The sequence below is a fragment of the Phyllobates terribilis genome, unplaced genomic scaffold, assembly GCF_046119375.1.
Source record: "Phyllobates terribilis strain yellow unplaced genomic scaffold, ASM4611937v1 Scaffold_2__4_contigs__length_985480577, whole genome shotgun sequence".
Classification (NCBI taxonomy): Eukaryota; Metazoa; Chordata; class Amphibia; order Anura; family Dendrobatidae; genus Phyllobates; species Phyllobates terribilis.
Window position 1 is genome coordinate 126,570,681 of NW_027362762.1, and position 25,693 is coordinate 126,596,373.

At 42.2% G+C, this 25,693-nt stretch overlaps 1 protein-coding gene across 1 annotated transcript in view; it reads left to right on the plus strand.

Annotated features, from left to right (window-relative positions):
- The window catches only part of FREM2 (FRAS1 related extracellular matrix 2), a 316,569-nt gene that overhangs the window by 241,303 nt on the left and 49,573 nt on the right, over positions 1-25,693 (plus strand). Inside the window, exons 7-12 of the mRNA XM_073662574.1 lie at positions 12,114-12,263; positions 13,183-13,392; positions 13,849-14,046; positions 14,997-15,161; positions 15,250-15,432; positions 24,796-24,926. Coding sequence (XP_073518675.1) covers positions 12,114-12,263; positions 13,183-13,392; positions 13,849-14,046; positions 14,997-15,161; positions 15,250-15,432; positions 24,796-24,926 — 1,037 coding nt within the window. The remainder of the gene's footprint in view (positions 1-12,113; positions 12,264-13,182; positions 13,393-13,848; positions 14,047-14,996; positions 15,162-15,249; positions 15,433-24,795; positions 24,927-25,693) is intronic.

Sequence of the window (25,693 nt, forward strand, 5' to 3'; positions counted from 1 at the left end):
GGGGGCAGCCCGTTCCTGCCTGCTGTACCTGGCTGGACACAAATATAGTGTGAAGCCCCACGTCAATTTTTTTTTAATTATTTCAGGAAATTCATGAAATAATTAAAAAAAAATTATGTGGGGCTTCGCCCTATAATTGTGTCCAGCCAGGTACAGCAGGCAGGAACGGGCTGCCCCCAACCACCAGCTGCCTATTTGTACCTAGCCGGACACAACAATATAGGGAAGCCCTTTTTTTCTTAATTATTCCATGAATTTCATGAAATAATTAAAAAAAAAAATGTGTGGCGCTTCGCCCTATTTTTGTGTCCAGCCAGGTACAACTAGGCAGCTGGGGGCTGGAATCTGCAGCGCAGGGAGACCCAAGCTTTCTGGGTCCCACCCGCTGCAAATTGCAGTCCGCAGCCGCCCCGGAAAATGGCGCGTTCATAGAAGCGCCATCTTCTGGCGCTGTACCCAACTCATCCAGGGCCCTGGTGCGGTGGCTCACTGGGTAATAAAGGGGTTAAGGCCAGCTTGGCATTATCAGCTGGCCCTAAGCCCGAAATTCATGGGGTCACGCCAATATTAGACATGACCGCCATGAATTTCTAGTAAAGTATTTAAAAAAAACACAAACACCCAGAAAAAAGTCCTTTAATTGAAATAAAGACACAATTCTTTATTGTTCTAAATTAAACCATACTTACCGCCACACCCATTCCAGCTGAAGCCAACGATCTCCTGCAATAAAAGTAAAATAATAAAGCAACCTCATCCTTACCTTTCCATGGTTCCCAGGACAGCTTCAGCTCTGCTACATCGAGATGACAGGCTGGACCGCAGCAGAACGCTGCCATCCAGCCTGTCATCCCGCGGACACTGAGAAGCGCAGGCATGCTTGCGCTCCTCAGTGTCTTTCTGTGACGTCATCCAGATGAGCCGAGGTCATGTCCAATGAACTCAGCTCACCTCATGCACGTCACTGACAGCGTGGGAAAATTCTCCTGCACTCAGCGCTTCAGCGTGAGAATTCTCCCACGCTGTCAGTGACGTGCATGAGGTGCGCCGAGTTCATGGGACATGACCTCACCTCATGCACGTCACTGACAGCGTGGGAAAATTCTCACGCTGAAGCGCTGAGTGCAGGAGAATTCTCCCACGCTGTCAGTGACGTACATGAGGTGAGCCGAGTTCATTGTCGGCTCATCTGGATGCCGTCACAGCCAGACACTGAGGAGTGGAAGTATGCCTGCGCTTCTCAGTGTCTGCGGGATGACAGGCTGGATGGCAGCGTTCTGCTGCGGTCCAGCCTGTCATCTCGATGTAGCAGAGCTGGAGCCGTCGTGGGAGCCATGGAAAGGTAAGGATGAGGTTGCTTTATTATTTTTCTTTTATTGCAGGAGATCGTTGGCTTCAGCTGGAATGGGCGTGATGGTAAGTATGGTTTAATTTAGAACAATAAAGAATTGTGTGTTTATTTCAATTAAAGGACTTTTTTCTGGGTGTTTGTGTTTTTTTTAAATACTTTACTAGAAATTCATGGTGGTCATGTCTAATATTGGCGTGACCCCATGAATTTCGGGCTTAGGGCCAGCTGATAATGCCAAGCTGGCCTTAACCCCTTTATTACCCAGTGAGCCACCGCATCAGGGCCCTGGATGAGTTGGGTACAGCGCCAGAAGATGGCGCTTCTATGAACGCGCCATTTTCCGGGGCGGCTGCGGACTGCAATTTGCAGCGGGTGGGGCCCAGAAAGCTTGGGCCTCCCTGCGCTGCAGATTCCAGCCCCCAGCTGCCTAGTTGTACCTGGCTGGACACAAAAATAGGGCGAAGCTCCACGTTTTTTTTTTTTTAAATTCATGAAATTCATGGAATAATTCAGAAAAAAAGGGCTTCCCTATATTGTTGTGTCCGGCTAGGTACAAATAGGCTGCTGGTGGTTGGGGGCAGCCCGTTCCTGCCTGCTGTACCTGACTGGACACAAATATAGGGCGAAGCCCCACATCAATTTTTTTAAATTATTTCATGAATTTCCTGAAATGATTTAAAAAAAATTGACGTGGGGCTTCGCACTATATTTGTGTCCAGCCAGGTACAGCAGGCAGGAACGGGCTGCCCCCAACCACCAGCTGCCTATTTGTACCTGGTTGGACACAACAATATAGGGAAGCCCTTTTTTTCTTAATTATTTCATGAATTTCATGAAATAATTAAAAAAAAAAAATACGTGAAGCTTCTCCCTATTTTTGTGTCCAGCCAGGTACAACTAGGCAGCTGGGGGATGGAATCTGCAGCGCAGGGAGGCCCAAGCTTTCTGCCCCCCCCCCCTCCCCCCGCTGAAAATTGCAGTGCGCAGCCACCCCGGAAAATGGCGCGTTCATAGAAGCTGGATGCTGTACCTGGCTGGCATACAAAAATATGGCGAAGCCCACGTCAAAAGTTTTGGGAAAAATTAATTAAAAAATAAATAATAATTTAGGGACTGCATCTTTATTAACTCCTCAAATGTCATTTAGTGTTAAAATAAAGGACTTATTTTAAAAAAAATTGACGTGGGGCTTCGCCCTATATTTGTGTCCAGCCAGGTACAGCAGGCAGGAACAGGCTGCCCCCAACCACCAGCTGCCTATTTGTACCTGGCCGGACACAACAATATAGGGAAGCCCTTTTTTAAAAAAATTATTTCATGAAATAATTAAAAAAAAATTGACGTGGGGCTTTGCACTATATTTGTGTCCAGCCAGGTACAGCAGGCAGGAATGGGCTGCCCCCAACCACCAGCTGCCTATTTGTACCTGGTTGGACACAACAATATAGGGAAGCCCTTTTTTTCTTAATTATTCCATGAATTTCATGAAATAATTTTAAAAAAAAATGCGTGGGGCTTCGCCCTATTTTTGTGCCCAGCCAGATACAACTAGGCAGCTGGGGGCTGGAATCCGCAGCGCAGGGAGACCCAAGCTTTCTGGGCCACCCCCGCTGCAAATTGCAGTCCGCAGCCGCCCCAGAAAATGGCGCGTTCATAGAAGCGCCATCTTCTGGCGCTGTACCCAACTCATCCAGGGCCCTGGTGCGGTGGCTCACTGGGTAATAAAGGGGTTAAGGCCAGCTTGGCATTATCAGCTGGCCCTAAGCCCAAAATTCATGGGGTCACGCCAATATTAGACATGACCACCATGAATTTCTAGTAAAGTATTTAAAAAAACACAACACCCAGAAAAAAGTCCTTTAATTGAAATAAACACACAATTCTTTATGGTTCTAAATTAAACCATACTTACCACCACGCCCATTCCAGCTGAAGCCAACGATCTCCTGCAATAAAAGTAAAATAATAAAGCAACCTCATCCTTACCTTTCCATGGTTCCCATGACAGCTTCAGCTCTGCTACATCGAGATGACAGGCTGGACCGCAGCAGAACGCTGCCATCCATCCTGTCATCCCGCAGACACTGAGAAGCGCAGGCATACTTCCACTCCTCAGTGTCTGGCTGTGACGGCATCCAGATGAGCCGAGGTCATGTCCAATGAACTCCGCTCACTTCATGTACGTCACTGACAGCGTGGGAAAATTCTCCTGCACTCAGCACTTCAGCGTGAGAATTTTCCCACGCTGTCAGTGACGTGCATGAGGTGAGCTGAGTTCATTGGACATGACGTCACCTCATGTATGTCACTGACAGCGTGGGAGAATTCTCACGCTGAAGCGCTGAGTGCAGGAGAATTTTCCCACGCTGTCAGTGACGTGCATGAGGTGAGCTGAGTTCATTGGACATGAACTCGGCTCATCTGGATGACGTCACAGAGAGACACTGAGGAGCGCAAGCATGCCTGCGCTTCTCAGTGTCTGCGGGATGACAGGCTGGATGGCAGCTTTCTGCTGCGGTCCAGCCTGTCATCTCGATGTAGCAGAGCTGGAGCTGTCCTGGGAACCATGGAAAGGTAAGGATGAGGTTGCTTTATTATTTTTCTTTTATTGCAGGAGATCGTTGGCTTCAGCTGGAATGGGCGTGATGGTAAGTATGGTTTAATTTAGAACAATAAAGAATTGTGTCTTTATTTCAATTAAAGGACTTTACTCTGGGTGTTTGTGTTTTCTTTTAACTTTGACTATGGGGTTAGTAATGGGGGTGTCTTATAGACGCCTCTCCATTACTAACCTGGGCTTGATGTCAGCTGGCATTATAAGCTGACATCAACCCCAACCCTATTACCCCCTGCCACCGCACCAGGGCAGCGTGGAAGAGCGAGGCTAAGTGCCAGAATTGGCGCATCCTATGGATGCGCCATTTCTGGGGCGGCTGACGGCTGGTGTTTCTAGCCTGGGAGGGGGCCAATATTCATGGCACCCTTCCTGGGCTATTAATATCAGCCCCCAGCTGTCTGCCTAGCCTGTGCTAGCTATTAAATTAGGGGGGACCCCACGTCATTTTTTTGGGGGGGTCCCCCATTTTAATAGCTAGTAAAGGCTAGGTATTCAGCTGGGGGCTGATATTAGTAGCCTGGGAAGCTCCGTGGGTATTACCCCCTTCCCAGGCTTCAAACATTTGCCCCAGCTGTCTGCTTAACCTCCGCTAGAGCCTAAAATTAAGGGGAACCCCACGCCAATTTTTTTTTAAATAAATCCTTTATTTTAACACTAAATGACAAGTACAGTAATCAACACTGTCACTGTACTTCATATATATGTGACTGACATGTTTCTATCTATCTAATCTATGTGTGATTCTCTATTCCTTCTATTCTAAATTGTCGGGTACAGATGCTGAATTGCCGGCCGGCTTTCTTAAAGAGACGGTGCATGAAAACACTATTATTTTTTTAAATAAATCCTTTACACTAAATGACAAGTTCTGTAAGCAACACTGTCACTGTACTTCTTATATATGTGACTGACATGTTTCTATCTATCTAATCTATGTGTGAAGCTCTATTCTGTCTGTTATAAATTGTCGGGTACAGATGCTGAATTGCCGGCCGGCTTTTTTAAAGAGACGGTGCACGAAAACACTAATATTTTTTTTAATAAATCCTTTACACTAAATGACAAGTACAGTAAGCAACACTGTCACTGTACTTCATATATATGTGACTGACATGTTTCTATCTATCTAATCTATGTGTGAAGCTCTATTCTTTCTGTTGTAAATTGTCGGGTACCGGTGAATGCCGCTGATGAATTGCCGGCTTTTCATGTCATTCTACATTATTCTTAGTTGTTTTACTTCATGTAGAATTAACCTACAAGGAAAGAAAGGGTTTATTTTCATTCCGATATTTGTGTCCCATTGACTTGCATTGGTTTCCGGTATCGGAATCGGCGATATCCGATACTTTTTGGGTATCGGCCCGATCCAATCCGATACGATATTTCCTGATATCGGAAGGTATCGCTCAACACTAGTCATGAGGTTATTCTTCTTCAGATACTCTAGTATAGCATCTCTTAGGAAACCCTCCAGGATTTTACCCACAGTAGAGGTTAAGCTTACCGGCCTATAATTTCCAAGTTCAGTTTTTGTCCCCTTTTTGAATATTGGCACCACATTTGCTATACGCCAGTCCTGTGGTAGAGACCCTGTTATTATGGAATCTTTAAAGATTAAAAATAATGGTCTATCTATGACGTTACTTATTTCCTGTAGTACTCGCGGGTGTATCCCATCCGGGCCCGGGGATTTGTCAACTTTAGTGGTTTTTAGACGCCGCCGTACTTCCTGCTGGGTTAAGCAAGTGACATTTACTGGAGAATTTTTATCGCTAATCATGTTTTCTGTCATGCGATTTTCTTGTGTAAATACGGTTGAAAAAAAATCATTTAGCATATTGGCTTTTTCCTCAGCCTCATCCACCATTTCACCCAGACTATTTTTAAGGGGGCCAACACTATCATTTTTTAGTTTTTTACTATTTATGTAGTTAAAGAATATTTTGGGGTTATTTTTACTTTCTCTGGCAATGATTCTCTCTGCCTCAATCTTTGCTGCCTTGATTTGTTTTTTGCATAATTTATTTAATTTTCTATATTTATTTAATGCCTCATCACTACCTACTTGCTTTAGTTCTCTAAATGCTTTCTTTTTGTCACTTATTGCGCCCCTTACAGCTCTATTTAGCCATAGTGGTTTCCTCCTATTTCTAGCATGTTTATTCCCAAAGGGTATATATTGTGCACAGGTCCTATTCAGGATGTTAATAAATGTCTCCCATTTGCTTTGTGTAGCTTTATGTCTCAGGATATCGTCCCAGTTTATTGCACTAAGATCATCTCTCAACCGTTGGAAATTTGCCTTCCTGAAGTTTAGTGTCCTTGTAACCCCTCTACTACACATCTTATTAAAGGTTACATGAAAACGTATTATTTTGTGATCACTATTACCCAAGTGACCCCCAACTCGTATATTTGATATGCGGTCTGCCAGCAGTTTTCTCATAGAGAACATAGAAGTGCTCGACCAAAGCATCATTCATCTGACAGCCATCTAATGTGTATGGGGGGGCTATAAGGTGCATTTACACCTGACGGCACTAAATGACTGCCGATCAGCTACTTGTAAGTAACAGATCACTCATTGCTCATGGGCTGTCATTGTTCTCGGCAGAATCAGTGCTGTTTACACCAGATGATGTGTTATTGAGAACAATGATCTTTTGTGCAAACCAAAAGATTATTTCACCTGGCGAACAAGCGTTTTGCTCATCCATTGGGTGAGCGGCAGCCTGTTTAGACTGCATGATTATCGTGAAGCAAGCATTTCTAGAAACTTTTGTTCACTATTTATCGCGCACAATAGTGTAGCTACCGGGGGGGCAGAGGGTGCGGTCATCCCGGGCCCTGTGCTCAGGGGGGGCCCACCATGGAGCACCCACCCAGAGCTATGCTACCCTTAACTATATTGGAGTGCACAGCGCTCCGATATACTTAAGCTAGGGCTGAGCAGCGTGCGACTCTCCGCCAGCTCCCTACTCCCTGTGCTCAGATGTACTTACATTTTGACGTGAAAAACGAGCCTTACAATTTTTGTGCTTTCCCAATTAAAGCAGAGGAGAGGGAAAGGCGCAGTGGATGCTGCCCACAGCCCATCAATCAGGGGGTAGCGCGTCACGGGGTCACCCCGGTTGCAGTCGGAACTTGACGAGACATGAGCGGATACCAGAGCCGGCTGCAGCCGGAGTCACGTGATGCCTAGTGAGCGGTCAGCAATAGCGCCGATCACAGGCATTAAAGACCACGCAAGGTAATTACAAAAAGACTTGTTTACACAATTTAAATCGGTAGCACTGGACAACCTCTTTAACACACATGTAAAAAATTTGAGGCGCTTAGTTAAGATTTTTTTATCAACAACTATATAAGCCATCCACTGGTGACAAGGTGGTCTCATTGAATGGATTCCAGCTCCATTAACTCACTTGTCTATGTGCCCAACAAGGCATCAAGTGAATTGAGAAGACATAGGATCCAGGCTTGGCACTAATTAAAACCTGAGAAACATGGATGGATGAGGGTTACAGGCCCTGTGGTGGCCATATCCACTGATGCATAATGCATAAAATATAGAGCAAGGCCAGCACACCTATAGTAATAAATCACTGGGCAGGTGCACCTACGCTGTGGCCAATATATAGACATATATGCTAGCACTATGCATCAAGCACTCTGCAATTAGTGAATGCATGAATTACACTAATGCTACACGCATAAAAATGTGAGATACTTAGTTAACATTGTTTGATCAAAAATCATATAAGCCATCCACCAGCGATGGAATGACCTCATTGGATGGAACCTAACGCTATTGACTATTGCATAGTGTTTGTATGAATGTCAGCATCATAGAATAGGTTTCCCTCTCAGGACCCCCCTTAATAAGCCGCAATAGAGAGCTAGTAAGACCGGCATGCAATATCACGTCTCCTGCAGTGGCTGCTAACATCTCGAGGAGCCTACACCAGGAATAATTTCTGAACTTCAGAATTGCGGCAGCCTAATTCTTCTAGGGGCCAGTTACCTTTTTCCATAATTATTAAAAAGCAAAATTGTGCATTTTTTTAGGTTCCCATTATGTAATACTATATTTTGGAAATGTTTTTTTTTTTAACAGCATTCAGCTCGATCTCGAGCCATCATGGCAACTTGATGGATGAACGATCTGTAGGAAGATCGATCTTGTGCAAGCCTAGATAGGTCCACCAGGGTCTTCTCCGCCATCATCTTGATAGTATCAAGCCATTAGGTTGCTGGTCTTCCTCTTTGCCTTGTTCCTGCTATTCTTTTATTCTTTCCATCATGATGTCCTTCTCCAGTGATTGCTCTCTTCAAATGATGTCTCCAAAGTAGGCAAGTCACAGCTTGGTGACCTTGCTTCGAATGACATGTTTGGCTTGATTTGTTTCAAAATTGATGTTTGTTCTTCTTGCCATCAATTGTACTGATAACACCCTTCTCCAGCACCACATTTTGAAGGCGTTTATTCTTCTTCTGTATTGGTTCTTTGGAAAAGCAGAAAGTGGAATAATATGGAATTAGGAGACATCTGGGAAGACGGCACATTCTTGTAGCTCTGTCGTTGCTTATAGAAATGTGTTGCGTTGTTTCCAATGTGCTCCTTCCAGTCTTTAGGATATTTGTAATATGTGCGACATGTGGAAATGTAACATCACACACGTTATTAGAACAGCTGGCTAATCCTGTCCGTGCTAATGTTTCTTGTCACACGTAAGTATGCCATGCCTTTGCTCGTGGTGCGCAATGTATCAAATAGCATTTTAATGTGGAAATGAACTCTAGAGACTTCTCCGTGCTCAGTGAATTCAGAAGAGCTTAAAAACATGAAGCTAAAATCATAACCGAGTCACCTACAAATAATAGACTTAAAGGAGTTGGCACTTTACCCTTTATTGTACTTTCTGTATGCATTTTAATTCATTACCTCGTTAAAAGGGTTGTCCAGGACTTTTATATTGATGAGCTATCCGTGGGATAGGTCATGAAAATCATACCTGGGGGAGTTAGACAACCAGGGGTGCCGGGTGTTGGATCCCCACTGTGTACATTCACCCACAGAGGGGGTGTCGGGTGTCGGATCCCCACTGTGTACATTCAGGCTCAGAGGGGATGCATGTTGTCGGATCCCCACTGTGTACATTCAGCCACAGAGGGGGTGCCGGGTGTCGGATCCCCACTGTATACATTCAGCCACAGAGAGGGTGCTGGATCCCCACTGTGTACATTCAGCCACAGAGAGGGTGCCCGTTGTCTGATCCCCACTGTGTACATTCAGCCACGGAGGGGGTGCCGGGTGTCGGATCCCCACTGTGTACATTCAGCCACAGAGGGGGTGCCGGGTGTCGGATCCCCACTGTATACATTCAGCCACAGAGAGGGTGCTGGATCCCCACTGTGTACATTCAGCCACAGAGAGGGTGCCCGTTGTCTGATCCCCACTGTGTACATTCAGCCACAGAGGGGGTGCCGTGTGTCAGATCCCCATTGTGTACATTCAGCCATAGAGGGGGTGCCGGGTGTCGGATCCCCACTGTATACATTCAGCCACAGAGAGGGTGCTGGATCCCCACTGTGTACATTCAGCCACAGAGAGGGTGCCCATTGTCTGATCCCCACTGTGTACATTCAGCCACAGAGGGGGTGCCGTGTGTCCGATCCCCATTGTGTACATTCAGCCACAGAGAGGGTGCTGGATCCCCACTGTGTACATTCAGCCACAGAGAGGGTGCCCGTTGTCTGATCCCCACTGTGTACATTCAGCCACAGAGGGGGTGCCGGGTGTCAGACTCCCACTGTGTACATTCAGCCACAGTGGGGGTGCCGGGTGTCGGACTCCCACTGTACATTCAGCCACGGAGGGGTGCCGGGTGTCGGATCCCCACTGTGTACATTTAGCCACAAAAGGGGTGTCAGACCCCCACTGTACATTCAGCCACGGAGGGGGTGCTGTGTGTCGGATCCCCACTGTGTACATTCAGCCACAGAGAGGGTGCTGGGTGAAGGGTCCCCACTGTGTACATTCAGCCACAGAAGGGGTGTCGGACACCCACTGTACATTCAGCCACAGAGGGGGTGCCGGGTGTCGGACTCCCATCGATCTGATATTATTGACCTATCACAAGGATAGATATGTTATCAATATCTGAGTCCTGGACAACCCCTTTAACTAAGGCAAAGAAACCTCCTTTTTATCAGTCCATTGGTGATATAAATTCTGTAACTACCACACCCTGGTGGTTACATTTCCATTTTGGCATTGAAGTTGTGTAAATCATTTCAGGAATTTACAAGTTCTCCTGACTCATCAGTTTCTCTAAGTGTATTGAGATACTGCCCCCCTGGTTGTATATACATACTCCACAGAGTGGGCACAAAGGAACGAATGAATGTTGATAAAGCCGGAATGAAAGAGAGATAGGAAAAGTGTAAAAATCAGTGAATCTTTCTGCTTCAATCTTCAAAGCATTTCTGTATATTTAATGTGCGTTATCTCCAACCACTTTCCCTTTTTCATATTGGGGCCTATGGACCATTGTCATCTTACCCCTTCGATTAGCCAAAGCAAAGAGCCACCAGCAAAGAGTGACACTTACAACACAGCAATGACCATTACATCACAATGTGCATATAGTTGTAATCTGTATATACTAAAAAACTCCAGAAACATACTGGTGCATATGTTCCTATTAGTCTTTGTTATAAAACTGCACAATATAATGTAATGACTGTCATTTAGATAAATTTTGCTACTAACTTATTAGGTTTTTCTTACTATAGTGTTAAAAAGTGGATTTCCAAAGGATAAAAATTATTTTTAAAAGGTCTTGTTAAGTGGTGACTATCCGTAAAGAATATTGTGAGTAAAATGAAGTGAATCTCCTATGTGATCAATCACCACAGATCAGTGGTCTCAATCCTAACTATTTGTTTAAATATACAATAAATGCACATCACAGTTCTGTTACTAACAAATAAAAGAGAGGAATAGAATGTAATTTCAGCAGTATATACTGACACACATCATCCTGCCCTAAAAACCAGGTAGGGCTTGAAGTAATGTGATCATAAATCAAAGAAAGCTGATGTACAGTGACAAAAATCAATCTAACCTGATGTCAATGTTTTAACAAGGTATATATCAAATATGTAAATCTACAATACTAGATAGATTAATGTGTAAACAGATACATTAAAATGCATAATTATTAAACATTATTAGAGTGCTACAAGGCCCAAATTGTATTACCTGTAGGTGGTATAAAGGCTGGATGGAAGAAAATGTCAGGTGTGGTGTCCTCTCACCCCAACGCGCGTTTCACCTCTAGATTCTTCTGGGGACATGTCACTCCTAGCTCCCTTTCCAATGCTTACCAAGTCCCCATTGGTCTCTACTTCTAGTCCCATTTCGACGCATTAGATATTGCCATAAATACCAACTGGTTTCTGCTGAAGCCAGCGATTGGTTAAGAGGTTATTTCTGGCATGTTTAGACGAGACCAGAAAGTAGTGATTAGTGGGCCCAGGTAAACATCTCAACTAGCGTTGCAGGGATCTGTGAGGGTGAGTATTACTTTTTTTCATCACTCTGAGCCTTATTAAAAATTCTTGTCATCCACTGGATAACTCCTTTAAGCACTTGTGAAGAAGGAATTCATAACAGAATCACGAGTCAGGAGTGGACCCTGTGACACTCAGGAGACCACTCAAGAAAAGACTGCACTGGAAATAATTGAAACTTGCAGACCACTCAGTGTCAGATGTTGGACTGACTTTTTGGGATATTAGATGTATTACAACAGCAACTGTATTAGGGCATATAAACGTCCTAGAAGGTGGACCACCATATAAGAGCCAAACCTGGGGCTGCTAACACCGGATCAGCGTCAATCAGCTGATTATCCGGAGGCTTCAGTATAAAAGGGGGATATTGTGAGACAATCTTGCAAGTGATTGCTCTGCATCTTGTAGCATGACCACATTACATTATATAGTATGAAGGTTTCTATAAATGATTATTTACACTTCTTTTCTACTTTTATCATTTGATTGTGAAGTAGTTCCTATATTCCAATCATATTATATCTTATTGTGTTATACTTATATATCCTTCTTCTTTTCCAGAACCTGCTTTCTACTTTGGAGATGTGGAATTATATGTGGATGAAAGTGCGGGATACATCGAAGTACGTGTGTGGAGGACTGGAACTGATCTATCAAAAACTGCTACCGTCACGGTGCGGTCACAAAAGACCGAGCCAGCGTCAGCAATAGGTAAGTCCAGAGAAAACATTAGACAGCGTTATGTGATTAATGTAGAGAAATGACATTGTGGGATCTCTTTTGAAGAGGGGCAGATGTGAATATGTATGTACTGCTGTGCCTCAGAATATGTTAACACTATATATATGAATAAAGATACAATATTTTAATAAAATTAATCAGCATGGTATTTTTGACCTACAAGCAAAATGGCAGACATATAAAATATGTTGGATTTTTTTAAAGATTTTTCTTAAGATATATTTTTTTAATATGTAAGAACCATACTCATGTCCTCTCATCATATATATATATATATATATATATATATATTATATATATAAATATATATATATACATATATCGTAAGGTGCCTGTAGGACACCTAGTGGATGGGAGATAAACCTGGAGAAATGCTTTAGTACATATAGGACTAAAATGGGTTAATCAGCCATAATAGATTGATTTCGAGCAGCTGAGGAGTTGGGAGAAACGGCTGCTCACCATATCTCCATCCCTGAGTGTGGTTCACTTTGTAAAATGAGACTTGTTTGTCTCACACATGTCTGTGTGTATGGAGGTGTGCGGATCTCCTGGATTGAGTGGACTAAGAAACTGGACTCTAAGCCAGGCAAAACCAGCACTATAGTATTGACTGTATTTAAGTTTTCTGTGATGTGGTTTATGAGGATTGAAATAAACCAGATAGACTTTAAATAGAAACGGTTCCTGTGATACCTCATCTCGCTCTCAAGTAAGTAGCATTGTTACGATAGATATATACTGTATATATGTATATATATATATATATATGTGTGCTGTAATTATACTTCTTTTGCCTGTACATCTATATTTTTCAGAATGTGATCCATTGGAGACTGCACTGGATTATTGTAGGAAATATACTCATAAAATGCATTTCTTTTCTCAGCTGGCATTGACTATGTAGGTATCAGCAGAAATCTGGATTTTGCTCCTGGCGTTAACATGCAGACTTTCCGTGTGGTCATTCTGGATGACTTGGGACAGCCGGTGCTGGAGGGCATAGAGAAGTTTGAATTAGTGCTGCGTATGCCAATGAATGCTGTCCTCGGGGAGCCCAGCAAGGCAACAGTATACATCAACGACACGGTCTCTGACTGTAAGTGAATCGATCATGAAAAATGTTGTATCTGGTATAGGTTTTTCCTGCTTTCTTACTTGGATGGATACTTTCTTACTTACATGCATGCCTTCATCACCAGACCGGCACTTTGACCATTTGGTGAGTGCCATTGCCCTAACTAATCCCTGATTAGATTCATTATACAAACAGCATGGTGGCTCAGTGGTTAGCACTGTTACTTTGCAGCGCTGGGGTCCTAGGTTTAACGCCCACCAAGGACAACATCGGCAAGGAGTTTGTATGTTCTCCCCGTGTTTGCCTGGGTTTTCTCCGGGTTCTCCGATTTCCTCCCACACCCCAAAGACATACTGGTGGGTAATGTAGATTGTGAGCCCCAATGAGAGCAGCAATGATGATGTCTGTAAAACGCTGCAGTATTTGATGGTGCCATATAAGCAAAGCATAATAATGATATAATTTTTTTTGCCACAGTGCCAAAGGTTCAATTCAGGGAGGCCATGTACATGGGTCGTGAGAAGGATGGGAAGATCACAGCCATGGTGTACAGAAGTGGAGACGTCAGCTACAAGTCCACAGTACGTTGTTACACTCGGCAAGGCTCTGCACAAGTGATGCTAGACTTTGAAGAGCGACCAAACACTGATAGTTCAATCATCACCTTCCTTCCAGGTACTTTGTATTCAGCTCTGAAACTTTTCCATTGTTGTCGACCATTAGATTGAAATTGGGGAAGAAGAGCATGCTCATGTTTCCAAAATTGCCCAGAATTTATTATTTATATGCTATAGTCATATCTAATCACTATATAAAAGGGTTACGTGAGTCATACGTGATGGCATATTATTAGCATCTGTGATGGCATCTGACCTCTGGAACCCCCACGATCCTGAGACTGAAAGACCCAAAGCTCATATTTAGCCCTGCTTCCGCTTTACAGTCTATTGCTTGGTGCATTCCCGGCCACACACTGCAACGCCGTTCCATCACAGCTGGGTGGTCAGAAGCATCAGAAAAAGATGAGAAGGGGCTACAACCCCTTTATCCACAGATAGATGGGGGTCCCAGAGGTAGAACCCTCAACAATGATTACTCAATGGAATATCCTAGCATTATGCCCGTAGGCTAAATGGGATCAAATACAGTCAGAGACAGCTCCACAGAAGTCTGGTTCAAACAGTTCTTTATGGCTGGTGTACAAAATAGATAAAAAGCCTTTACATTCAGTCACAAAACACAAATTAACCCCTGTTCAGCTGAGCATCAGCGTCCCTGGCTGTACAGGTGGACAGCAACCAACCGCCCTCAAAAAACTCAAAAGATTGTGTGATACTTCACATCAATGGCATCAACTGGACATTAGCAGCTTTAATAACAAAGTTTCCTGGACAGACACCTGCACCTTCAGGAAGTGTTCCACTATCTAAAGTTCACACTCTTCTATACCTAGTATACACCTGGACTTAGTGCTACGGAGTCTGTACGACCCCTGTAAATTACTATTTTATTTAGCTGGGACCCTGGTTATTGGAATATAGAAACCCTGTCAGCTTTTCAGTACAGGGATAAAGATTTCCATATTACTCATATTACTTAAGACAAAATTGCATATTGTTTTTCAGGTGAGACAGAACGTCCTTGCACCGTGACCCTGATGGACGACACTATCCATGAAGAAGAGGAGGAGCTGCGACTTGTCCTCGGGACTCCCAGAAGTGAATCTCCTTTTGGAGCCTCCATAGGAGAACTCAATGAGACCTTAGTAAAGATTAAGGATGACGCAGACAGTAAGAAACTAATAAAGAGCCATCGATGTATATTCAAGAGTTAATACCCAATAAAAATGACTTGTAAATTTGTTATTCTTTTTTTCAGAGGCAATAATAAAGTTTGCCGACACTAAGTTTAGTGTAAGTGAACCGAAGGAACCTGGACAAATCGTGGTAGTAAAAATTCCAGTTGTTCGCCAGGGAGACACATCAAAGGTTTCCATTGTGCGTGTGCACACAAAGGATGGCTCCGCTACCTCTGGGGAAGATTATAACCCTGTGTCAGAAGGTACACACCACTCCATTTATGAACTTTTGATCAATACCTCTCCCACATAGCAACATTCTGGCATTTGTCTATGACGAACATATTGACTACATGATGCAATGAGGGAACACACAAGAAGGGTTGGCCGTATGCTGGGACGACAGGAGATACAGTGCGGAGCTGTTTCAGATAATATGCATTATGTTCTTTTTCTATCTTTAGTTTGATTACTTTATGAAAGAAAAATATATAATTCCTAACATAAGGGCCAACTCCAGGTTTAAAAAAAGTGATATGTTCATTGTTCAAGCAGCTTCACAAAACGATGGCATAGCCACTGGCAAAGACCTTTCAGGGATTTGCCTGGGAAAACTTGCCAGCTGCGCCACCGTCTAAGAGACGATGTGTGCATATAAACTAATAGAACAACTTTAAATTACGAACAATGGAAGAAAACGACTACTTTTTAGGCTTTAAACAAAAACCTAAGGAGATGAACTGGAATATAAGTTGGTGTGCATGCAGCTTGTAAGCGCATATTCACACTGTCCACTAAACAGAAAACCTGAGATAAAAACAAAATAAGCAAATACTTTGCAGTAAATAAATAAACAGTAATAGTGCATGAAAACCATATAGGGTACTTAGTTAACATAATTTTGATCAAAAAATGTAAAAGCCATCGAACCATGTCATGGTGACCCTATTTGGAATGGTCCTAACCTCTAGTATTAATACCTTACTACATGTCAAGTGACGTACATGTGGATAAGGACTGAGAAGGACTGAGACCCGGCTAATGGACACCCAGGCATTGAGAACTGTATGAATGTAATGCATAGCTCAAGGAAAAGGGAAGCCACTTCTTTATTAGAACAAAGCGCAAAAAACATGGTGTAGGCTTTATGGACTATATAGAGATACTGTATATATACAGTATATGGTGCTGCATCATTTCTATATATATAGAGATACTGCGTGTATGTATATACAGTGTATATATATATAGTATCTATCTCTCTATCTACATCTATATATCTATTTACAGTATATATATATAGATAGATATAAAAATGATGCAGCATCAGCTTCAGAGTTAAGGATAGGAGCCAACTCATTGGTTATAGCCCAAAAACCAGATAATAAAAAAGTAAAAAAGAAAGCAGGCAGCACTCAAACTACCAAAAGTCCAGTGAAACTTTTAATAAGCTATATGGGCATTAGGCTTTATTATATATAACCTCCACAAAGAAAAAGCGAATAGACTTAAAATATTGAATGAATTATATAGTTTATTTATTAATACATAGGGATAAACATAGAACAAGGGAAAAATGGGAAATTACACGGGAAAAGACATGATTCCAGAAAAAGAATGTGGAGAGTGGGTATATAAAATAGATAATGGTATCCCTGAATGAATATAGTATAAATATATATTGATATAAATATAGCAGCAAGCATATATACAAAACATTTAAATATATAAATACAATAAATAAATCCAAGTGGATAGTTTACATATAATCATGTTGTGAAACATGTATCCACCACTAAACACAGTACATTGTATTCAAAAACCAGGAAAAAAGAGGAAAGACAATACCATATGAAGGTACCTCAAAAACTCCAAAGCTTTTGTTTCGCCTTGTGGCTTTTTCAAGGAGTGAAAAAAAGTAACGAATGGATGCAGCAGACAGAGCAATATAGCAAAAAAACAGTGGTTTATTAGCCCACAGTGACAGTGGCAACGTTTCGGTTCTAAGTGGTAACCTTTCTCAAGACACTCAGAACTGAACCGTTGCCACTGCCACTATGGGCTAATAAACCACTGTTTGTTTGCTATATTGCTTTGTGTGCTGCCTCCATTTATTATTTTTTGTTTGGATGGTTTGGTCTTTGCCAGGAGGCTCTGCACCCACTTTATCCTACTACTGCTTTTCTATTATATACAGTACAGACCAAAAGTTTGGACACACCTTCTCATTTAAAGATTTTTCTGTATTTTCATGACTATGAAAATTGTACATTCACTACATTCACACTGAAGGCATCAAAACTATGAATTAACACGTGGAATTATATACTTAACAAAAAAAGTATGAAACAACTGAAAATATGTCTTATATTCTAGGTTCTTCAAAGTAGCCACCTTTTGCTTTGATGACTGCTTTGCACACTCTTGGCATTCTCTTGATGAGCTTCAATAGGTAGTCACCGGAAATGGTCTTCCAACAATCTTGAAGGAGTTCCCAGAGATGCTTAGCACTTGTTGGCCCTTTTGCCTTCACTCTGCGGTCCTGCTCACCCCAAACCATCTCGATTGGGTTCAGGTCTGGTGACTGTGGAGGCCAGGTCATCTGGCATAGCACCCTATCACTCTCCTTCTTGGTCAAATAGCCCTTACACAGCCTGGAGGTGTGTTTGGGGTCATTGTCCTGTTGAAAAATAAATGATGGTCCAACTAAACGCAAACCAGATGGAATAGCATGCCGCTGCAAGATGCTGTGGTAGCCATGCTGGTTCAGTATGCCTTCAATTTTAAATAAATCCCCAACAGTGTCACCAGAAAAGTACCCCCACACCATCACACCTCCTCCTCCATGCTTCACGGTGGGAACCAGGCATGTAGAGTCCATCCGTTCACCTTTTCTGCGTCACACAAAGACACGGTGGTTGGAACCAAAGATCTCAAATTTGGACTCATCAGACCAAAGCACAGATTTCCACTGGTCTGATGTCCATTCCTTGTGTTCTTTAGCCCGAACAAGTCTCTTCTGCTTGTTGCCTGTCCTTAGCAGTGGTTTCCTAGCAGCTATTTTACCATGAAGGCCTGCTGCACAAAGTCTCCTCTTAACAGTTGTTGAAGAGCTGTGTCTGCTGCTAGAACTCTGTGTGGCATTGACCTGGTCTCTAATCTGAGCTGCTGTTAACCTGCGATTTCTGAGGCTGGTGACTGGGATAAACTTATCCTCAGAAACAGAGGTGACTCTTGGTCTTCCTTTCCTGGGGCGGTCCTCATGTGAACCAGTTTCTTTGTAGCGCTTGATGGTTTTTGCAACTGCACTTGGGGACACTTTCAAAGTTTGCCCAATTTTTCGGACTGACTGACCTTCATTTCTTAAAGTAATGATGGCCACTCGTTTTTCTTTACTTAGAATTTGTATTATGGCAAGAAAAAAGCAGCTAACAGTCTATTTAGTAGGACTATCAGCTGTGTATCCACCTGACTTCTGCACAACACAACTGATGGTCCCAACCCCATTTATAAGGCAAGAAATCCCACTTATTAAACCTGACAGGGCACACCTGTGAAGTGAAAACCATTTCCAGTGACTACCTATTGAAGCTCATCAAGAGAATGCCAAGAGTGTGCAAAGCAGTCATCAAAGCAAAAGGTGGCTACTTTGAAGAACCTAGAATATAAGACATATTTTCAGTTGTTTCACAATTTTTTGTTAAGTATATAATTCCACAAGTGTTAATTCATAGTTTTGATGCCTTCAGTGTGAATGTACAATTTTCATAGTCAAGAAAATACAGAAAAATCTTTAAATGAGAAGGTGTGTCCAAACTTTTGGTCTGTACTGTATATTGTGGTAGATCGCTCACTCAGCTGCACACGGAGGTAGACACAGGTACATTGTCTCTTTAAAACTTCTGGTTGGTTTATTAAAATGCAGCATAAATCAACGCTGAGTTGATAAAAGAAAATACTGCCCGCTGAGCAAAACAGGAAAACCAAAACAAAATGGTAACACAAAAGCACAGTCTTTGTGACAGCATGGATCCGTCTGCTCAGCATTCAGCAAATCCACGTGGTTCAGGCTAGCTACAACACAAACATGTCTGGAGTTCCTTTCTCCAGACTTACTGAACACTGAATGCCTCTGCAGGCCAAATATTTAAACCCCTCAGACCACACCATGAGGTGGAGATATGGTGAATGGCCTCCAGCTCTTCACAATGGCCATTCACAAAAACCACTCCCTTTTACTATTGAGGTTTAACCTCCTCAGCAAATAACATGCTGGAGCACACTTTATGGTTTTAATTCACGGAAGCTAATAGCCTCCGTGAAACAAATTTTCTGTCTATCACTTTACCAGTGACTTTGTCACAAAATATATTTATATATATGTGTATATTATATATATATACATATATATATTATTGTTTATAGATCTCTATCGGAAACTCACAGGTAATAAAATATAGAAAAAAAAACATGTAAAAAAAAATTCTATGTAACACTGTTTAATAATGTACCGTATCTGTATTTAGGACCTTCCAAGTACAGAGCAAATGCTTAAAGGGGTTTTACCATGAACAAAAGTTCATTTTGATCAATAGATCTTTGAATAATATTAAGTCCCACAATTGAATGTGTTTAAATAAATCCCGTGCTGTCCAGTCTGTATACTCTCTTGCTTCCTCCCCCCGCCCAGGAGCTGTGGTATGATCAAACCATGTTCCTGCACGGTCAGACACAGCCATTACACAGTACACAGCAGGGGCACATTTATAAGATTATCTCAGCACAGGAACATTTTATTTAAAACATACAATTGTGGAACTTATTATTATTCCAAGATCTATTGATTAAAATCAACTTTTGTTCGTGGAAAAACCCACATGACAAATTCATTCAAAATACTAGTCATAAAGTAATAATAGATATAATATTTTAATATGTTAAACAACAAAAAAATATTCCAAGAGCGTTCTGTACTCTGAGCTTTCTTTATTTTTAACAAAGGTAAATGGAAAACCAGAGTCCGACCTGACCTGACTCACAAGCTAGCGCTCCATTGTTGTAGGGACTTGTGTAAACACAGTCTGTTGACCTTGTGAAATCAGTTCTCAATAGAAGGGATCTTTTTGTGGGATATCCCAATATTTACTTGTAACTGTGTTGATGCAGGTATTGGATCGTTACTTGTGTTTAACCCCTTAGCGACTGCCGATGTACACACACAGCCAAAAAGCGCCTTCCCCTCATGGAGCGGACTCAGGAGCTGAGCCCACCGGCACCTGAGTGCAACTGCTGAGATCGGAGCAGGGTGCTGATGGGCTCCAGAGTGACTGCTCCCATCTTGTAGGGGTTTTTAATGCATCTTGAAAGTAGAATTAAAGGGGTTGAAGTGTTGCAATCAGCATGACAAAATAATTGCCGATCTGCTCTGCCCCATAGTATAACATTGGGCCAAGTTCTCTCCGATAAAACATCAGACAGCACTAGTCTGAGTTATATGCCAGTGTGAACGAGCCCTTAGTTTCACTGAATAAGTAATTCTCAACTAATAAAACAAAAGAAAAACAAAACCTCGTACAATGCTATTGATCGAAAAGTAAAAAAAAGTTATGACTCTCAGCGGTATTTGGTATCACAATATCGGACTGACTCATAGAACAAAGTCATCTTTCCCTCAAGGTGAACTTTATAAAATAAAAAAAATGCCATCATTTTTTAAAACTTTTTTTCTATTTTTAAGTACATTATAAGTTACAGTGAATGGTGTCATTCAAAACTACAATTTGTCCCACAAAAATGTGACCCATCATTCCTATGTACATGGAAAAATATCAAAGTTATGCAGGGGGAGGGGGGAGAATGAAACTGCAAAAATTAAAAATTGCCCTGTCTTTAAAGCAGTATATTAAAGCCGCTTTGTGACCTATGGGGATTTAAGATCAGTGTTGTAGTTTTGGCTCTTGAAAGTTACAAATAATGTATCACCAATGTGAATGTATCACTAAATTTCAGGATTTGGTGTAAAGATGGCTCATTGACTTCTAGTGTTGGAACCGTGTTGTGGGCATGCTCTGTGACATCAAAGGTGACAGTGCAAGGAGGAGAAGCTGCCCCATTGTTAAGATACTGGTGTAGCACTGCTGGAAACCAGTGGCCGAAGGAGCACAAGCAGGGACAGCAAGCGGTAGTAGAAGTTCTTGGAGATAGCAAGGAGTTGTAGGGAACAATCCATAGATAAATTAGAACAGACTGGGTAAGAATGTTAAGGAGCTGGAGACTAAAGCTAAGCTAACAGCTAGACACAATGCTCAAGCAATGAGTGAGAGATCCATGTTGCTTTAAGTAGGCCCAAACAGGAAACAAGATGGATTCCATAGATTCAGAATTTGCCATCTTGAAAAAGAGCAATTGTAGAACACAACTGTTAGAACCCTCCTGTTTGTTTTTTTCCATCTTGTGTTTTGCGGTCACGTGACCACCTGCCTTTATATTCCAGCTCCGCCCTTCTGGCTGTGCTGGACTTCAATGTTTGACTGTTTCTCTAGCCAGGTGCTTTTGTGCCTATGTCTGTCAGTTCGCTTAGTCCTTCTGGGAGCTCTAGTACCTTTTTGTGTTCTGCAACAACTTTCTCTGTTCAGGAGGTGTCCCATTTTTTGTTCCAGTCCTTAGTTCTTTTAGGGACTCCTTCCTTTATGCTATAGGTCTTCGTTCAGACTAGCCGAGGACTAAGGCGGGTCTGCTCGCTAGGAACAGGCAGCCCGCTACATCGTAGGGATTCAGCTTAGTCTTCTGTAGGGACAACTTTCCCCTATCTTTCCTTAGTACATGTTGCAGATCATAACAACAACAGCAGCCTCCAGTGGTAAGGAGTGAAACTGCAGCACAATTATTAAAGTGAACAATAGCGGCCACTAGTGGTCAAACTGTAGAAGGCAACATAATTCTTGACACCCATCCGCTGTTGTCAGTGGAGGATCCTGTGTTATCTGAATGCAGCTTTTTATAGACGTGTTACCTTTCATGGTATGCCTCTGAAGATAATCAGATGACTGCTGAAAAATGTTCTCTTTATAACAGAAGGTGTCAGCATAGTGTGAGGCTCAGTTTTCTGAGTTAAAACTACAATATTGAAAGGGAACCTGTCACCAGAAAAAATGCTATTAACCTGCAGATATGGGGTTAATCTGCAGGTTAATAGCATTACAAACCTGCCCGGCGCCTGAATGTAGCCGAACGCTGCGGGGAGAAAATTTACTTTTTTCCCCCTGCCGCGTTCCGGGTTCAGTCACTGGGACGGCGCCGGTGCGGGTTCAGTCACCGCTCTGTATACTCAACTATAATGTCTTGTAAAATGAAAAGTATTATACAGTTAGGTCCATATATATTTGGACAGAGACAACATTTTTTTAATTTTGGTTCTAGACATTACCACAATGAATTTTAAACAAAACAATTCAGATGCAGTTGAAGTTCAGACTTTCAGCTTTCATTTGAGGGTATCCACATTAAAATTGGATGAAGGGTTTAGGAGTTTCAGCTCCTTAACATGTGTCACCCTGTTTTTAAAGGGACCAAAAGTAATTGGACAATTGACTCCAAGGCTATTTCATGGACAGGTGTGGGCGCACCCTTCGTTATGTCATTCTCAATTAAACAGATAAAAGGCCTGGAGTTGATTTGAGGTGTGGTGATTGCATTTAGAATGTTTTGCTGTAAAGTAAACATGCAGTCAAAGGAGCTCTCCATGCAGGTGAAACAAGCCATCCTTAAGCTGCAAAAAACGAAAAAACCCATCCGAGAAATTGATACAATATTAGGAGTGGCAAAATCTATAGTTTGGTACATCCTGAGAAAGAAAGAAAGCACTGGTGAACTCATCAATGCAAAAAGACCTGGGCGCCCATGGAAGACAACAGTGGTGGATGATCGCAGAATAATCTCCATGGTGAAGAGAAACCCCTTCACAACAGCCAACCAAGTGAACAACACTCTCCAGGAGGTAGGCGTATCAATATCCAAATCTACCATAAAGAGAAGACTGCATGAAAGTAAATACAGAGGGTTCACTGCACGGTGCAAGCCACTCATAAGCATCACGAATAAAAAGGCTAGACTGGACTTTGCTAAAAAACATCTAAAAAAGCCAGCACAGTTCTGGAAGAACATTCTTTGGACAGATGAAACCAAGATCAACCTCTACCAGAATGATGGAAAGAGAAAAGTATGGCGAAGGCGTGGTACAGCTCATGATCCAAAGCATACCACATCATCTGTAAAACACGGTGGAGGCAGTGTGATGGCTTGGGCATGCATGGCTGCCAGTGGCACTGGGTCACTAGTGTTTATTGATGATGTGACACAGGACAGAAGCAGCCGAATGAATTCTGATGTATTCAGAGCCATACTGTGTGCTCAGATCCAGCCAAATGCAGCCAAACTGATTGGTCATCGTTTCATACTACAGATGGACAAATGACCCAAAACATAAAGCCAAAGCAACCCAGGAGTTTATTAAAGCAAAGAAGTGGAATATTCTTGAATGGCCAAGTCAGTCACCTGATCTCAACCCAATTGAGCATGCATTTCACTTGTTAAAGACTAAACTTCAGACAGAAAGGCCCACAAACAAACAGCAACTGAAAACCACCACAGTGAAGGCCTGGCAGAGCATCAAAAAGGAGGAAACACAGCGTCTGGTGATGTCCATGAGTTCAAGACTTCAGGCAGTCATTGCCAACAAAGTGTTTTCAACCAAGAACTAGAAATGAACATTTTATTTACAATTATTAAATCTGTCCAATTACTTTTGGTCCCTTTAAAAACAGGGTGGCACATGTTAAGGAGCTGAAACTCCTAAACCCTTCATCCAGTTTTAATGTGGATACCCTCAAATGAAAGCTGAAAGTCTGAACTTCAACTGCATCTGAATTGTTTTGTTTAAAATTCATTGTGGTAATGTCTAGAACCAAAATTAGAAAAATGTTGTCTCTGTCCTAATATATATGGACCTAACTGTATTTTCTTTTCTTTAAAACGATCATTTGGACCCAGCCTATTAGGGGTCCACACAAGTGTGTTTCATGGTCCACATACAGCCGCGATGCCCTGACTCGCCGCGATCACTCCGGGCATCGCACTAAGGACTGTGAAATATGCTTGTGTTAAACACGCGTAAGGGCACTTTCACACACAGCATTTTTGAGCGTTTTAACCATTTTTCATGGCATTCATAGCAGAAGATTTAACAGCACTAAACATGTTTTTCTTTAATAAAGCATCCACGTTCATCGTCCCTTTGAGAGTTATAGTTGCGGCACATCAATTGTAATTTGGTTATTCCACAATTAGATATAATGATATAACATTAGGGATGAGCGGACCTGTGGATGTTCGGGTTCAGTCGAGCTCTAGTCCAAATTCTACCCAAACTTGAACCCGAACCCCATAGAAGTCAATGGGGACCCGAACTTTTGTGCTGTAAAAGGGCTGGAAAATGGTCGTAGTAAGGGTTAGGGGGGCTGCCAAAGGAGGCAGAGATCCCCCCACAGAATATCTCTCTCTCTGGGGTTTATGTGATGTCTACACTCGTACTCATGGTTAAAGCTTTCTTTATTTTTGTACATTTTTAGAGATTGAATTTAAAGAAGGTGAAATGCAGCACATTGTGGAGATTGAAGTCCTCTACGATGGAGTTAGGGAAATGAGAGAGGCTTTTACTGTGCACCTGAAACCTGACGAGAACATGGTTGCAGAAATCCAGGTAACATTTGGTTGTCAACGGTCCTCAATTTGGTGGGTCTGTTACAAATTTTGAAAACAATTGCTGGAAATTTTGACATCGACCCATATGTAAAGGGCCGGAATTTACCTAAACCCGCAAAAAAAGTGTGCACTCCCATTCACTTACGGCACTGGATTTAAACATCTTGACTTTAATATCAGAGACATTCTTCAGCATGAGGTTTATGTTATTAAAGCTTAAAAAAAGGTGTTACTAGATTTCAGAACACAAACTACATACATTATTAACTAGATCTCTTAGACCTGGTGATGCTGGTTGGCTTACTTTGAAAATCAATGTCAGCTTGGCTGTATAATCCTGATATTACGAGTATTTTAGTTCAGCTATAAAGTGAAAAAGCTCATAGCACCCAATTTTATTCAGTCTCCTCCCACCCAGCCTTGCTGACAACTGCAACTTGTACTGAGAAGTGTGAGATCTCAGCAGGGAGGAGGGACAATGAGGAGTTGTCAGTCATGCAGTTTGTACTGTGAAATCTTGTGTCAGATACGCTTTAATCTTTGTGTGATTACACATACACAGATGCAGGAACGTTTGCCTGTTTATGCTTCCAATTTCGTCCATAATGCCATTCATTACCTGATGGAGCGTCTCTGCAGTGGTGGATGTCACATTGAGTGCAGAGTGATGGCATTAGAGAAATCATAGCCATTATGTATTTTCTTACTTTATATTTTTAAATAATTTTTCTTGAGTTAAAAGAAAGTTGATAAAGGGGGCTTCCA